We start from the raw sequence: 18170 nt of genomic DNA on the forward strand, positions 1-18170 counted from the left end.
TTGTAGATACCAATTCGGAGGGGTACTACTATAATCTGCTTTAATCTGGAGTATTTAGAGGTGAATTATTTGGGGTTCTTCTAATTACTTGTCTTCTAGGTATAAATATTTGCTTAGGAGTCTCTACAAAACTTCTGTATGAATATAAAGATAAGGTAAAACAGACAAAACTAAAGATAACTAAATTACTAAAGACTATTGTTAAAGCTATAAAGATAAAAATCATGTATCTAAGGTACTATCTATGATTCTAGTTAAAGTATTAAGGAATAAGAATATATCAGAGGCTAAAAGATTATCTAATTGTTATGGGATAAATATAAAATATCCAAATAATTCTAATGCTACTATTACCAAGAACAATATGTAGCTATAAGTTCCTATGATATTGCACAATAATCTCTTAAGGTATTATATAATAATCCTAAGTATAAGTAATATAAAGGTAATATTCGCAAAACAAATCTCAAAAACTGTTATATTATCTTATTAATTAACAAAATATACATAAAAAGGTACAGCGGCGTTGGGACAACCGAGAGCAACGCTTGGCTCAACTGAGGCAGAGGCCTTTGTCAGGGTTTAGCCCTCACCCAGTAGTTTCCAGCCTTATATACCTTTCTGTAATAACGTCTGAAAATAAAGTATTAAATATGAACAAAAACGAAAATACTCAACACACAATAAAAGCAGTAAGTATTAAGGTAACAAGAACGATGCCTAATATTATGAATAGTATAAGCATGAAAGCAATCGTAAGAGAAAGAAAAGATAGTTGTAAAAACTTCCAGAAGGTAGTTCTTAAAACGCTTCTGTCTTTTAATGTTCTGTCCGAACACTTAGCCAGAAGGTAGTTCCTAAAACGCTTTTGTCTTTAATGTTCTGTCAGAACACTTAGCCTCCCTCCCTCCCTTCCTGTAGATACCAATTTGGAGGGGTACTACTATAATCTGCTTTAATCTGGAGTATTTAGAGGTGAATTATTAGGGGTTCTTCTAATTACTTGTCTTCTTGGTATAAATATTTGCCTAGGAGTCTCTACAAATCTTCTATATGAATATAAAGATAAGGTAAAACAGACAAACCTAAAGATAACTAAATTACAAAAGCCTATTGTTAAAGCCATAAAAATAAAAATCATGTATCTAAGGTTCTATCTATGATTCTGGCTAAAATATTAAGGAATAAGAATATATCAGAGGCTAAAAGATTATCTAATTGTTCTGGGAGAAATATAAAATATCCAAATAATTCTATTGCTATTATTACCAAGAATAATATGTAGCTATAAGTTCCTATGATATTGCACAATAATCTCTTAAGTTATTATATAAATTCCTAGGTATAAGTAATATATAGGTAATATTCGCAAAACAAATCTCAAAAACTGTTTTATTATCTTATTAATTAACAAAATATACATAAAAAGGTACAGCGGTCTTGTGACAACCGAGAGCAACGCTTGGCTCAACTGAGGCAGAGGCATTTGTCAGGGCTTAGCCCTCACCCAGTAGTTTCCAACCTTATATACCTTTCTGTAATAACGTCTTAAAATAAAGTAGTAAATATGAACAAAAACGAAAATACTCAACATACAATAAAAGCAGTAAGTATTAAGGTAACAAGAACAATGCCTAATATTATGAAAAGTATAAGCATGAAAGCAATCGTAAGAGAAGGAAAAGATAGTTGTAAAAACTTCCAGAAGTTAGTTCCTAAAACGCTTCTGTCTTTTAATGTTCTGTCAAACAGAACACTTAGCCAACACTTGCCCTAAAAGACAGAACATTAATTATAAAGATAGTTGTAAAAAGGACATTGCAAACAAGGAGTAAAGAGAACCATTGTTATGAAGAATAAAATTAAGACCTAAAATAAAGTCTACTTTGAGTTTGAGATCTCTAACCCATGTTAAAGGTCAAGGATAAGATCCAAAAAAAGTTGAACAGTTGGTCAAGAACTAGATTTTGCCTTCATCAAAATAGGTTGTATATGGGTTATAGGTTCCTTGTACCTGTTGGTTAAACACTTATTTATTGGTTTTTTTAAGGAACTGAGGAGGAACTAATCTTCTATGGATAATACATTTGGTACAGCCGGAATCTACTAAAGCATCTAACACGAGGGATTGTTTGTTCGGGAAAATAATCTTTGCTCTAACAAGGATACTGGAAAAAAATTTATCTTGGTTACATACGTAGGAAGTTTCTGGTTCTTCTAATCCTACAGTGATACCATCATAAGAATCTTTTTCTATTTTATCTAATCTATGTTTGAGAAGAGTTATTCCTGCCTCACAGTTTTCTATTTTTCTGGCCATAATTTCCAATTTAGTATTGTATACCTCTTTCTAAGACAATCCCTCGCATATGAAACAATGGACCTTCTTTTTCTGTTTGTCCCCTCGTTTCTTCTCTTCCGGCCAAGCCTTGGCGTCCTTTGCCCATGACTTCTTCTCCCCTTTCTCCTTCTTCTTAAAATTCGTTATACCATTGTTATTTTTCTTAGGCACTTTGTTAGCCGAATAATTCTTTCTCTCATATTCGGTTAACTTTTCAGCAGTAGATAAAGCTGAAGCTAATGTCTTTACTTCCCGTGGGCTGAGCAAGAATTGAGAAGACGGGAAGTAAAGACATTAGCTTCAGTTTTATCTACTGCTGAAAAGTTAACCGAATATGAGAGAAAGAATGATTCGGCTAACAAAGTGTCTAAGGAAAATAACAATGGTAAAACAAATTTTACGAAAAAGGAGCAAATCAAAGGATTTGAATGGAGGATCAAATCAAGGAGATTTGATAAGGGAGTATCTCTGCTCTCATAAGACGGAAGCATGAGAGAAGGGAGGGGTTGAAGCCTATAAATACCAAGGCATTCAACCCTTGTAGATTCATTCAACATAGACGAGAGGGAGAGATTTTGTAGAGTGCTGGCCTTCCACCTTGGACGGCCACTCCTTGTAATCTTCTCTAGTATTAATACAAGGTTACTTTCTCTTCCTATTCCATTGTCTTTCTATCTTTTCATTGCTCGTGCTTCATTTGAGAGGAAGGAGTTTGCAACGTTGATCTAAGGGGTGAGAGGCTGTACTACCTTTGACGAATTGAAGGTAGGCCATCACGGGAGTTGGAGTTTCGCTAGCCTAAATGAGTTTAGGCTCATCTGACCTCGTGACAAACTGGGTGGGGGGCCTTGTACCTACCTCGGTGGAGTCTCGAAATGACAGTGGAAGCGAATGCAGGCCACAAAAGCCAAACAACTTCTAAAGGCCCGTCTTTGCCGTGAGTGCCAGATTTACGAAATGAGGCAGAGGGCGGAACTTAGAGCCGCAGTTTCTGAGCTTGAGCGAGCCCCAACTCTCTTTTCCATCAAAGCCGACGAGCAGTTGAAGGCTTTGGCTAACAGGTCTCAGTTTTCTGGAGGCTACGATCTGTGGTCGGAGCGGGATGAGACTCAGCTTTTTCATAACCAGGACTGGCTCCCTTCTGCAAGGTTTTTCCCAAAAGGGGTTGTGCACAATGTCAAACCGTATGGTATTATTGACAGTGTTGGGCGCACCAGTTATTCAAAAATGACGTTGATGAAAATTTACCCAAGAAGAGGAATGGGACTAAAAGATCGATTCTCTTGTTTGGATGCCCATGAAAAATAAGAGAGAAAAAAAAACAAAAAAGTGGTTTCTCTTGTTTGGATGCACAAGGAAAATGGAAAAGAAAAGAAAAGAGAGCATGCATATTACCAACCACTAGTAATATGCATGCTCAGATTTTTACGGAAGTTTCGTATTTCAGTCCTTCCTCAACCTATTTCCGCCATGTTCCATCTTCAGCGCTTTCAATCTCTTCATCGCACAACCGCATTTAGACATTACTGACTTGGGCGTTACAGACAAAAGTCACGGAATATATGTCAGCCACAGGTAAGCTCATTTCTCCCATTTGATCTCCTTCATCCTTATTCTCTCCATGCAATGTAGTACAGAATTTATGCAATACAAATTATTTTGAGATCCTTTATGAGTTATAGATCTAGTCATATTTCGTTTCTTAATAACTCTGATATGCAAGATTATCTCTATTTGTTTTCCATACTTTTAGGATTCTTTGAACTTAATATTAAATATGTATTTTATGGAAAGTTTTAAATGTAGATTAAAGGTCAAACCCGACTCGAGCTTGAGCTCAAATTTGGTTAAAATTCTTGGGCTTGAGCTCAATTCCAATTTTAGTCTCAAAGCTAAGCTTGAGCTCGAACTCAAGTTCAAAGTATTCAAATCAAGCAAAGCACGAAAAATAAAGTAGTAAATATGAACAAAAACGAAAAATTCTCAACACACAATAAAAGCAGTAAGTATTAAGGTAACAAAAACGATGCCTAATATTATGAAAAGTATAAGCATGAAAGCATTCGTAAGAGAAGGAAAAGATAGTTGTAAAAACTTCCAGAAGGTAGTTCCTAAAACGCTTCTGTCTTTTAATGTTCTGTCAGAACACTTAGCCAGAAGGTAGTTCCTAAAACGCTACTGTCTTTTAATGTTCAGTCAGAACACTTAGCCTCCCTCCCTCCCTCCCTCCCTCCCTCTAGATACCAATTCGGAGGGGTACAACTTTAATCTGCTTTAATATGGAGTATTTAGAGGTGAATTATTTGGGGTTCTTCTAATTACTTGTCCTCTAGGTATAAATATTTGCCTAGGAGTCTCTACAAATCTTCTGTATGAATATAAAGATAAGATAAAACAGACAAAACTAAAGATAACTAAATTACAGAAGACTATTGTTAAAGCTATAAAGATAAAAATCATGTATCTAAGGAACTATCTATGATTCTGGCTAAAATATTAAGGAATAAGAATATATCAGATGCTAAAAGATTATCTACTTGTTCTGGGAGAAATATAAAATATCCAAATAATTCTAATGCTATTATTACCAAGAACAATATGTACCTATAAGTTCCTATGATATTGCACAATAATCTCTTAAGGTATTATATAATAATCCTAAGTATAAGTAATATATAGGTAATATTCGAAAAACAAATCGCAAAAACTGTTTTATTATCTTATTAATTAACCAAATATACGTAAAAAGGTACAGCGGCGTTGTGACAACCGAGAGCAACGCTTGGCTCAAGTGAGGTAGAGGCGTTTGCCAGGGCTTAGCCCTCACCTGAAAGTTTCCAGCCATATATACCTTCCTGTAATAACGTTTTAAAATAAAGTAGTAAATATGAACAAAAACGAAAATAATCAACACAAAATAAAAGCAGTAAGTATCAAGGTAACAAGAACGATGCCTAATATTATGAAAAGTATAAGCATGAAAGCAATCGTAAGAGAAGGAAAAGATAGTTGTAAAAACTTCCGGAAGGTAGTTCCTAAAACGCTTCTGTCTTTTAATGTTCTGTCCCTAATATTATGAAAAGTATAAGCATGAAAGCAATCGGAAGAGAAGGAAAAGATAGTTGTAAAAACTTCCAGAAGGTAGTTCCTAAAACGCTTCTGTCTTTTAATGTTCTGTCAAACAGAACACTTAGCCTCCCTCCCTCCCTCCCTCCCAAGGGTACTACTTTAATCTGCTTTAATCTGAAGTATTTAGAGGTGAATTATTTGGGGTTCTTCTAATTACTTGTCCTCTAGGTATAAATATTTGCCTTGGAGTCTCTACAAATCTTCTGTATGAATATAAAGATAAGGTAAAACAGACAAAACTAAAGATAACAAAACTACAGAAGACTATTGTTAAAGCTATAAAGATAAAAATTATGTATCTAAGGTTCTATCTATGATTCTGGCTAAAATATTAAGGAATAAGAATATATCAGAGGCTAAAAGATTATCTAATTGTTCTGGGAGAAATATAAAATACCCAAATACTTCTAATGCTATTATTACCAAGAACAATATGTAGCTATAAGTTCCTATGATATTGCACAATAATCTCTTAAGGTATTATATAATAATCCTACGTATAAGTAATATATACGTAATATTCGCAAAACAAATATCAAAAACTGTTTTATTATCTTATTAATTAACCAAATATACATAAAAAGGTACAGCGGCGTTGTGACAACCGAGAGCAACGCTTGGCTCAACTGAAGCAGAGGCGTTTGTCAAGGTTTAGCCCTCACCCAGTAGTTTTCAGCCTTATATACCTTTCTGTAATAACGTCTTAAAATAAAGTAGTAAATATGAACAAAAACGAAAAATTCTCAACACACAATAAAAGCAATAAGTATTAAGGTAACAAGAACGATGCCTAATATTATGAAAAGTATAAGCATGAAAGCAATCGGAAGAGAAGGAAAAGATAGTTGTAAAAACTTAGCCAGAAGGTAGTTCCTAAAACGCTTCTGTCTTTTAATGTTCTGTCAGAACACTTAGCCTCCCTCCCTCCCTCTAGATACCAATTCGGAGGGGTACTACTTTAATCTGCTTTAATCTGGAGTATTTAGAGGTGAATTATTTGGGGTTCTACTTATTACTTGTCCTCTAGGTATATATATTTGCCTTGGAGTCTCTACAAATCTTCTGTATGAATATATAAAGATAAGGTAAAACAGACAAAACTAAAGATAACTAAATTACAAAAGACTATTGTTAAAGCTATAAAGATAAATATCATGTATCTAAGGTTCTATCTATGATTCTGGCTAAAATATTAAGGAATATATATATCAGAGGCTAAAAGATTATCTAATTGTCCTGGGAGAAATATAAAATATCCAAATAATTCTATTGCTATTATTACCAAGAATAATATGTAGCTATAAGTTCCTATGATATTGCACAATAATCTCTTAAGGTATTATATAATGATCCTAAGTATAAGTAATATATAGGTAATATTCGCAAAACAAATCTCAAAAACTGTTTTATTATCTTATTAATTAACCAAATATACATAAAAAGGTACAGCGGCGTTGTGACAACCGAGAGCAACGCTTGGCTCAACTGAGGCAGAGGCGTTTGTGAGGGCTAAGCCCTCACCCAGTAGTTTCCTGCCTTATATACCTTTCTGTAATAACATCTTAAAATAAAGTAGTAAATATGAACAAAAACGAAAAATACTCAACACACAATAAAAGCAGTAAGTATTAAGGTAAGAAGAACGATGTCTAATATTATGAAAAGTATAAGCAAGAAAGCAATCGTAAGAGAAAGAAAAGATAGTTGTAAAAACTTCTAGAAGGTAGTTCCAAAACGCTTTTGTCTTTTTTAATGTTCTGTCAGACAGAACACTTAGCCTCCCTTCCTCCCTCCCTCCCGCGGGGTACTACTTTAATCGGCTTTAATCTGGAGTATTTAGAGGTGATTTATTTGGGGTTCTTCTAATTAGATGTCTTCTAGGTATAAATATTTGCCTAGGAGTCTTTACAAATCTTCTGTATGAATATAAAGATAAGGTAAAACAGATAAAACTAAAGATAACTAAATTACAAAAGACTATTGTTAAAGCTATAATGATAAAAATCATGTATCTAAGGTTCTATCTATGATTCAGGCCAAAATATTAAGGAATAAAAATATATCAGAGGCTAAAAGATTATCTACTTGTTCTGGGAGAAATATAAAATATCCAAATAATTCTAATGCTATTATTACCAAGAACAATATGTAGCTATAAGTTCCTATGATATTGCACAATAATCTCTTGAGGTATTATATAATAATCCTAAGTATAAGTAATATATAGGTAATATTCGCAAAACAAATCTCAAAAACTGTTTTATTATCTTATTAATTAACAAAATATACATAAAAAGGTACAGCAGCGTTGTGACAACCAAGAGCAACGCTTGGCTCAACTGAGGCAGAGGCATTTGTCAGGGATTAGCCCTCACCCAGTAGTTTCCAGCCTTATATACCTTTCTGAAATAACGTCTTAAAATAAAGTAGTAAATATGAACAAAAACGAAAATACTCAACACACAATAAAAGCAATAAGTATTAAGGTAACAAGAACGATGCGTAATATTATGAAAAGTATAAGCATGAAAGCAATCGGAAGAGAAGGAAAAGATAGTTGTAAAAACTTCCAGAAGGTAGTTCCTAAAACACTTCTGTCTTTTAAAGTTCTGTCAGAACACTTAGCCAGAAGGTAGTTCCTAAAACGCTTCTGTCTTTTAATGTTCTGTCAAAACACTTAGCCTCCCTCCCTCCCTCCTTGTAGATACCAATTCGGAGGGGTACTACTATAATCTGCTTTAATCTGGAGTATTTTGAGGTGAATTATTTGGGGTTCTTCTAATTACTTGTCTTCTAGGTATAAATATTGGCCTAGGAGTCTCTAAAAATCTTCTGTATGAATATAAAGATAAGGTAAAACAGACAAAACTAAAGATAACTAAATTACAAAAGACTATTGTTAAAGCTATAAAGATAAAAATCATGTATCTAAGGTATTATCTATGATTTTGGCTAAAATATTAAGGAATAAGAATATATCAGAGGCTAAAAGATTATCTACTTGTTCTGGGAGAAATATAAAATATCCAAATAATTCTAATGCTATTATTACCAAGAACAATATGTAGCTATAAGTTCCTATGATATTGCACAATAATCTCTTGAGGTATTATATAATAATCCTAAGTATAAGTAATATATAGGTAATATTCGCAAAACAAATCTCAAAAACTGTTTTATTATCTTATTAATTAACAAAATATACATAAAAAGGTACAGCGGCGTTGTGACAACCGAGAGCAACGCTTGGCTCAACTGAGGCAGAGGCATTTGTTAGTTTCCAGCCTTATATACCTTTCTGTAATAACGTCTGAATATAAAGTATTAAATATGAACAAAAACGAAAATACTCAACACACAATAAAAGCAGTAAGTATTAAGGTAACAAGAACGATGCCTAATATTATGAATAGTATAAGCATGAAAGCAATCGTAAGAGAAAGAAAAGATAGTTGTAAAAACTTCCAGAAGGTAGTTCCTAAAACGCTTTTTGTCTTTTAATGTTCTGTCAGAACACTTAGCCAGAAGGTAGTTCCTAAAACGCTTTTGTCTTTAATGTTCTGTCAAAACACTTAGCCTCCCTCCCTCCCATCCTATAGATACCAATTCGGAGGGGTACTACTATAATCTGCTTTAATTTGGAGTATTTAGAGGTGAATTATTTGGGGTTCTTCTAATTACTTGTCTTCTAGGTATAAATATTTGCCTAGGAGTCTCTACAAATCTTCTGTATGAATATAAAAATAAGGTAAATCAGACAAAACTAAAGATAACTAAATTACAAAAGACTATTGTTAAAGCTACAAAGATAAAAATCATGTATCTAAGGTACTATCTATGATTCTGGCTAAAATATTAAGGAATAAGAATATATCAGAGGCTAAAAGATTATCTACTTGTTATGGGAGAAATATAAAATATCCAAATAATTCTAATGCTATTATTACCAAGAACAATATGTTGCTATAAGTTCCTATGATATTGCACAATAATCTCTTAAGGTATTATATAATAATCCTAAGTATAAGTAATATATAGGTAATATTCGCAAAACAAATCTCAAAAACTGTTTTATTATCTTATTAATTAACCAAATATACATAAAAAGGTACAGCGGTGTTGTGACAACCGAGAGCAACGCTTGGCTCAACTGAGGCAGAGGCGTTTGTCAGGGCTTAGCCCTCACCCAGTAGTTTCCAGCCTTATATACCTTTCTGTAATGACGTCTTAAAATAAAGTAGTAAATATGAACAAAAACGAAAATACTCAACACACAATAAAAGCAGTAAGTATTAAGGTAACAAGAACAATGCCTAATATTATGAAAAGTATAAGCATGAAAGCAATCGTAAGAGAAGGAAAAGATAGTTGTAAAAACTTCCAGAAGGAAGTTCCAAAAACACTTCTATCTTTTAATGTTCTGTCAGACAGAACACTTAGCCAACACTTGCCCTAAAAGACAGAACATTAATTATAAAGATAGTTGTAAAAAGGACATTGCAAACAAGGAGTAAAGAGAACCATTGTTATGAAGAATAAAATTAAGACCTAAAATAAAGTCTACTTTGAGTTTGAGATCTCTAACCCATGTTAAAGGTCAAGGATAAGATCCAGAAAAAGTTGAACAGTTGGTAAAGAACTGGATTTTGCCTTCATCAAAATAGGTTGTATATGGGTTATAGGTACCTTCTACCTATTGGTTAAACACTTATTTATTGGTTTTCTTAAGGAACTGAGGAGGAACTAATCTTCTATGGATAATACATTTGGTACAGCCGAAATCTACTAAAGCATCTAACACGAGGGATTGTTTGTTCGGGAAAATAATCTTTGCTCTAACAAGGATACTGGAAAAAAATTTATCTTGGTTACATACGTAGGAATATTCTGGTTCTTCTAATCCTACAGTGATACCATCATAAGAATCTTTTTCTATTGTATCTAATCTATGTTTGAGAAGAGTTATTCCTGCCTCACAGTTTTCTATTTTTCTGGCCATAATTTCCAATTTAGTATTGTATACCTCTTTCTAAGACAATCCCTCGCATATGAAACAATGGACCTTCTTTTTCTGTTTGTCCCCTCGTTTCTTCTCTTCCGGCCTAGCCTTGGCGTCCTTTGCCCATGACTTCTTCTCCCCTTTCTCCTTCTTCTTAAAATTCGTTATACCATTGTTATTTTTCTTGGGCACTTTGTTAGCCAAATAATTCTTTCTCTCATATTCGGTTAACTTTTCAGCAGTAGATAAAGCTGAAGCTAATGTCTTTACTTCTCATGGGCTGAGCAAGAATTGAGAAGACGGGAAGTAAAGACATTAGCTTCAGTTTTATCCACTGCTGAAAAGTTAACCGAATATGAGAGAAAGAATGATTCGGCTAACAAAGTGTCTAAGGAAAATAACAATGGTAAAACGAATTTTAAGAAAAAGGAGCAAATCAAGGATTTGAATGGAGGATCAAATCAAGGAGATTTGATAAGGGAGGATCTCTGCTCTCATTGGACGGAAGCATGAGAGAAGGGAGGGGTTGAAGCCTGTAAATACCAAGGCATTCAACCCTTGTAGATTCATTCAGCATAGACGAGAGGGAGAGTTTTTGTAGAGTGCTGGCCTTCCACCTTGGACGGCCACTCCTTGTAATCTTCTCTAGTATTAATACAAGGTTACTTTCTCTTCCTATTCCATTGTCTTTCTATCTTTTCATTGCTCGTGTTTCATTTGAGAGGAAGGAGTTTGCAACGTTGATCTAAGGGGTGAGAGGTTGTACTACCTTTGACGAATTGAAGGTAGGCCATCACGGGAGTTGGAGTTCCACTAGCCTAAGTGAGTTTAGGCTCATCTGACCTCGTGACAAACTGGGTGGGGGGCCTTGTACCTACCTCAGCGGAGTCTCGAAATGACAGTGGAAGCGGATGCAGGCCACAAAAGCCAAACAACTCCTAAAGGCCCGTCTTTGCCGTGAGTGCCAGATTTACGAAATGAGGCAGAGGGCAGAACTTAGAGCCGCAGTTTCTGAGCTTGAGTGAGCCCCAACTCTCTTTTCCATCAAAGCCGACGAGCAATTGAAGGCTTTGGCTAACAGGTCTCAATTTTCTGGAGGCAACGATCTGTGGTCGGAGCGGGATGAGACTCAGCTTTTTCATAACCAGGACTGGCTCCCTTCCGCGAGGTTTTTCCCTAAAGGGGCTGTGCACAATGTCAAACCGTATGGTATTATTGACAGTGTTGGGCGCACCAGTTATTCAAAAATGACGGACGTTGAGGAAGATTTACCCAAGAAGAGGAATGGGACTAAAAGATCGATTCTCTTGTTTGGATGCCCATGAAAAATAAGAGAGAAAAAAAAGAAAAATGTGGTTTCTCTTGTTTGGATGCACAAGGAAAATGGAAAAGAAAAGAAAAGAGAGCATGCATATTACCAACCACTAGTAATATGCATGCTCAGATTTTTACGGAAGTTTCGTATTTCAGTCCTTCCTCAACCTATTTCCGCCATGTTCCATCTTCAGCGCTATCAATCTCTTCATCGCACAACCGCATTTAGACATTGCTGACCTGGGCGTTGCAGACGAAAGTCACAGAATATATGTCAGCCACAGGTAAGCTCATTTCTCCCATTTGATCTCCTTCATCCTTATTCTCTCCATGCAATGTAGTACAGAATTTATGCAATACAAATTATTTTGAGATCCTTTATGAGTTATAGATCTAGTCATATTTTGTTTCTTAATAACTCTGATATGCAAGATTGTCTCTATTTGTTTTCCATACTTTTAGGATTCTTTGAACTTAATATTAAATATGTATTTTATGGAAAGTTTTAAATGTAGGTTAAAGTTCAAACCCGACTCGAGCTTGAGCTCAAATTTGGTTAAAATTCTTGGGCTTGAGCTCGATTCCAATTTTAGTCTCAAAGCTAAGCTTGAGCTCGAACTCAAGTTCAAAGTATTCAAATCAAGCAAAGCTCGAACATATACAGGTTCGAGTTTGGCTAGGCTCAAGAGAGTGGGAAATGTATATGAAAGTCACATTTTGTATATAGGTCATGTTTTTATATTAGTCCCATTGGCATAATATTATGCAGTGTTTATAAACAATTTTATGCAAAATTTATAGACAATTTTATGCAGAGTTTATGTACAAAGGTCATGCCCAATTTTAAGTAAAATTTATGCATAATTTTATGCACAGTTTATTTGACTTGTATTTTATGCAAAGTTTTAAATGTAGGTTGGAGCTTGAACCCTGCTCAAGCTCAATTCCAATTTTAAGCTTAAGGCTGGGCTCGGCTCTAACTTGAGTTCGAAGTATTTAAATCAAGCCCAACTTGAACATATGCAGATTCAAACTCGGCTCGACTCGACTCGATGCCACCCCTAGGCACTGCACGTATAGGCTGGGCACATACGGACTAGTGCCTGAACACCAAGGCATGGAGGCAAGTCAGATTAGTGGCAGCCAACTTTTTTTTTAATGATGATAAACTTATTTCAAAGAAAGGGAAGATACATCAAGGGAGACCTCCCCTAACAATAAGATATTAAAGGGGGGACCTAGGCACACAAATCAGCAACCGAAATGGCTGATCTAAGTATATGAGACAAAGTACAAGAAATGGTGGATACAATATCCAAAATGTCAAAAAAAATCTGCCAGTGACGCCACGGGGGAAGGATGAGGTGGAGCACCATCCGATGACGACCTTGGAGTCTCCCTCCATGATAAGGAGACCACTAAAGCGATCCTTAAAAATACACAAGCCGTGAAGGAGACCAGAGAGCTCAGCAATGGTCGAGTCAGCAATTCCGAGAGGGCCACAATAAGAGAGTATGGCAGTGCCGCCCCGGATCAAAAATCACCCCACCAAAATCATCCAAACCCGGGTTCCCAAAGGCGCTACCATCAAAATTCAGCTTATAATGGTTCCTAAACGGTTTCTAGTCACGTGGGTCATGGGGTGTTAGCTGGGGCAGTTGTACATGAGGAGGCATGCGCCAAGAAGCACATGACCATTCGAAGGGGCATGTGGCCAGCAATTTCCCCAACTACATATAGGGGGGCTGGATGAGTGTTAATCAATCAGACATTGACAAAGAGACTCAAAGGAGCACTCGAATATCTTGTATGTAGACAGATTTGTGTATATGAGAAAAGGTTTATCGTGTGCCAACTATTTGTATGCAAGGGAGGCTGACTAGTGTGGGTTATCCCGAGGACGCAACTAGGCCGACACAGGTAAAAGTAAATTCAACTTTCCACTGCATAACTGAACCCATGCAACACCTAAGCTCTAACATTACAAGCATGATCTTTTCACAGTATGGCACCCCATGAATGAATGAGCAGGCCAAATCGTCTCACCAAAATCGATTTAAAAAAAAATGATCCCTATTAAAAAAATATTTTCTGAGTAATTAAGAGTGAATTTTACTCTTCAATGCAGATGAACAGTTAATGTCATTCTACATCATTTCAAAAAAAATGTCATTCTTCAATCATTCAAAAAAAGTGATTCCACGTTCATTCACAACAAAAAAAAAAAGTATGATTTCTCAAAATGATGGATATAAGCAAATCAACTTACATGTCCTGAGGAAGTGTAGAGTCATCAGTATTAGAGTACAGAAACAGTGAGCCGCCACTCTCGATGCTAAGGAATTTTAATGAAGCTAAGTCTGTATATTCATTGGTAACAGCAAATATGTCCACACAAACCCCCGATTGAACAGCAACAGCTGCCTGTGCAAAGTCATCATGGGTTATTTTTCCAAAGGTCTGTAGATTCTACAAAACTCAACCATTTCAGCACTTGGTTGTATATAGAGGCATAAGGCATAAGGCAATTTACCAGTTCTTTGTAGAAGGGTGTCTGCTCAGGAAGCAGTGCACAGTCTGCATCCTCTCCTTTACTGGCATATTGCTCACCATAACGCCTTGTATCTAATTGACTGGCTCCATAATCAGGAGGACCAGACAAAAATGTAAAAACCCTAGCTGCAATCAATTTTTGACCCACATAAATATCTAATAAACAAATGCTGATAATCACTAATGCAGTCGATTTTGGAGCCACATAACCAATAAACGAATGTTTATAAATACTAATACAATTAGTACAGTCAATTTTAAGAAAACAAAATTCAGAAAGGTAAATTGAGACAAGATATTCTTCCAGGCCCCTATTGTCGCCCTTGAGAGGAAACACTTCACCCAAGGAAAAGAACATGTTATTACCTGGTAAGAGGAAGTATCCAAAAAAATTGTGACCAGTGCTTTTCCAGGAAACTGATAATCAACCATTGAAAAACCAATTCTTTCAATTGGCAACATTTAGGGTTTCACAAGACATAATTAATAGAATTAACATATACTTTTCATAGTGAGGGATAAAGACAATCCTAGATTCAAAGCAGAAATCTTCAAAAATACGAATAGAAAAACAAGGAATGACTCTCCAGATTTATCCCTCACAATAAGTTGCATGCATATGACTAATGAACATCAATGGGAAAAGAACAATGAAAACACTCAACTTTTTTAAAGAGAGAGCATCCAGCAATAAGGGGTACAGGCCATTTTTTCAATAATGAAAAAGATTTTATTAGAAAAAAGTTAATGATAGATTTTAGTTGAAAGAATAAGTCTACCCATAAGGAAAACAGAACCAGATATATCTTGTGCATGGAAAAGAGGAAGACATCAAACATGGATGACACACTTTGGTGGCAGTAGCTGCAAGAATGTTTGATGATCTAAATCTGGTGCCACTAGATGTCAATAAGTTGAAAGATTAACCGAAATTTCCTCATAGCACTGCTCCATCCTCAATGGGAATCAGAAGCCTTTTCTCATCCGAGGATGGAGGCTTTGCAATTCAAGACCACTTCCTAAGAAACAAAATGTCATTCTGTAAATCCATTTACAGGTAATATGCATTTACTTGATTTTCAACAAACATCACTAAATAGTTAGAACAAAGATGACTATAAAAGAAACATATGTTAATTTATTTTGGTCCATGATAATGTAAAAGAAGCACAGGGAAGTAAGAATTGGACTTTACCATACCCAGTGCAAATGTATTTCCGTATTCTGATCCAAGGTAGTTAATTAGAGCCTCCATTGCAGCTCCAAAACCTCTGCCACCTAATAATATACCATCAAGTCCTTGTCCAGCAGCTATAGTTCTTTCCCATGAAGTTGTAGGTTTCAGTGTTTCCAAGGCTGCAGCTATTCGGTCTTTGGAAGTATCTACCTGTTGGAGAATGAACCAAACCTTCGCTAAAATCCATTTTCCAATTGATTGTAGTGTTGGTAGAGATTCTTTTTTTTTAACAATTTGAAGTCAAGGGTATGTTGACATTGTCCATCATAAACATACAGGAGCCAAGAAAGAAAACAATGGCATGGCATCTTCAAGCTCAAAGGGCAATGAAGCATCTGTATCTGGGGGGAATAAAGACATTTTTGACAACTGGTATGGGTCCTTGCACATCGTATAAGCCTATCTTATGACTGAATGTAACAAGCCCAAACAGAGAACCCGGCCCAAGTGCTGCAAATGTAAAAGGTAATTGGTATTAAAACATTATCATAACAAGAATAATAATTACCAATGCAACCACAAATGTGTGAAAAGCTGAGGGTGATCTTCTAAAATATTGATCACCTTATGAAGGCCAATACTGAGATAAACAATTGCCCACCTTCTAAAGCAGCCAGTAGCGCACTTTTGATCAACTCCAAAAACTCCTCAGATGCTGCATTTATGTTCAGAAGTACAACAAAAAACTAGGAAGAGCACAAGTCCAAGCCCATTGTTCAAGCTCGCAGTAGGAATTGAAATACGCCCAGCAATTATCGCAGCGAGGAACAAGGTTACCGTTGGACCCGGAAACAGGGGGGTTACCAAGCTCGTCAACTGGAGAAAATGGGGAAACGGTGACTCCCCAAGGAAGGCCGGAGGCTTCCTGTGCATCGGGATCGGTCGGGAAACGAGATACTGTCGCCCTAATCGCAGCGAGGAACAAGGTTACCGTTGGACCCGGAAACAGGGGGGTTACCAAGCTCGTCAACTGGAGAAAATGGGGAAACGGTGACTCCCCAAGGAAGGCAGGAGGCTTCCTGTGCATCGGGATCGGTCGGGAAACGAGATACTGTCGCCCTAATCGCAGCTAGGAACAAGGTTACCGTTGGACCCGGAAACAGGGGGGTTACCAAGCTCGTCAACTGGAGAAAATGGGGAAACGGTGACTCCCCAAGGAAGGCCGGAGGCTTCCTGTGCATCGGGATCGGTCGGGAAACGAGATACTGTCGCCCTAACCGCCATCGACGAGAAGACAGCAGCAGAGTTGCAGAGTCGCGAGGTCGATAAAAACCCAAATAATGAGGGAGAAAAAAAACACACAGACTTCGTACCCTGCTTGCCTCGATTCGTATAAACCAGCGATATAATAAACGCCGTTTGAGCTAGTCCGGCCAAAGAAAAAACGGGTTAATTCAGAGGCGAAAGCATGGGTCCGGTTTTGAGAACCCGAACCCCAACTCAGAAACCCGAACGGTTTAGAAATCAAACATTATCCATTGTCTCATTCCCAAATCAACCTAGTAATTCTCCAATTAAAATATTTTTTAAATATAAAAATAGTTAAAGAATACAATGCATAAAATTATTATACAATGTCAAAATATAAATAATAAAAAATAAAAAAATAGATAAGTTTTATATATATGTTATTTTAATTTTAAAAAAATATCAATAAGGTATTTCCATCAAGTTTAGGCCAAATTTGGGAAAACCCAAGCCTACCTCCAACTTCGGTTTCTTTCCCTCCATCCCTTCTCCTCCCAACGGAGTGAATTTAAGTTTTTTTTTTTTTGCCCACTCCTAACTTTGATTATGTGTTGGACCTCGAGTCCCAAACTTGACCTGAACTTAGGGTTTTCTCCTTCTATCCCTTCTCCACCCAACGGAGTGAATTTAAGTTTTTTTTTTTTCGCACACTCCTAGTTTTGATTATGTGTTGGACCCGAGTCTTTGATGAGGACAATGTAACCTCAAGTTTGTGGAGGTCATGAGAAACATGATTGAAAAATAACAAGGTATACCCTAGCTAGCACATATTTTACTTATGTTATGGAGATTACATGTAACGAGTCATAAAAAATTTAAGGGTGTGTATATGCCGATAGAACATTATAAGAAAAATAAATAGAGGAATTTTTTTTTTAATTTTTTTCTAATATTTGCACTATTTAATGAATAGAAAAAGTTTTCTTTTTGATCTTCTTGTCTTTTAAAAAAATAACTATGTTTCTTATTGTTTAATCTGATATCATGGGAAAAGTAAGCCAAGAAGATTTTTGTTGATTGCTCATTTTCTATATTTAATTTCTTATTTTGTTCCAATTGTAAACACTACAGCCACATAATTATTATTTTATTTTATTTTCAATGGCATCACAAATGCAAGAAAATTTTCTAAGAGAATTTGTCAATAAAAACATCATCCAATGAGAAAATTAGTAAAAGAAAAAATAATTTTCTCACCGTTTGATTTTCCTAAGTCGACACAAATGATCGTTAAGCGTTGATGTTAATGTCTTATGCAACTATTAAAACTAACTAAATCATCTCTTACAACAGCTGAATTGCCATCAATTGTGCATTAAATAGGAAATTGAAGTGAAAAAAAGTATTGA

General features: G+C 35.8%; 1 protein-coding gene across 1 annotated transcript in view; it reads right to left on the reverse strand.

Moving 5' to 3' along the window:
- Positions 1–16689, reverse strand: part of LOC137944645 (protein transport protein SEC23 D-like) — a 69964-nt gene extending 53275 nt beyond the window's left edge. The window contains 7 exon segments of the mRNA XM_068790351.1: positions 14053–14207; positions 14317–14462; positions 15537–15723; positions 15850–15921; positions 15923–16023; positions 16175–16258; positions 16261–16689. Of these exon segments, the coding sequence (XP_068646452.1) occupies positions 14053–14207; positions 14317–14462; positions 15537–15723; positions 15850–15921; positions 15923–16023; positions 16175–16258; positions 16261–16600 (1085 nt within the window). The 5' untranslated portion in view covers positions 16601–16689.
- Positions 16690–18170: the final 1481 nt, after the last annotated feature.

This window comes from Aristolochia californica, unplaced genomic scaffold (assembly GCF_029961685.1).
Source record: "Aristolochia californica isolate CCGP_79_NKW_82.1479 unplaced genomic scaffold, dmAriCali1.0.hap1 SCAF_11, whole genome shotgun sequence".
Taxonomy (NCBI): Eukaryota; Viridiplantae; Streptophyta; class Magnoliopsida; order Piperales; family Aristolochiaceae; genus Aristolochia; species Aristolochia californica.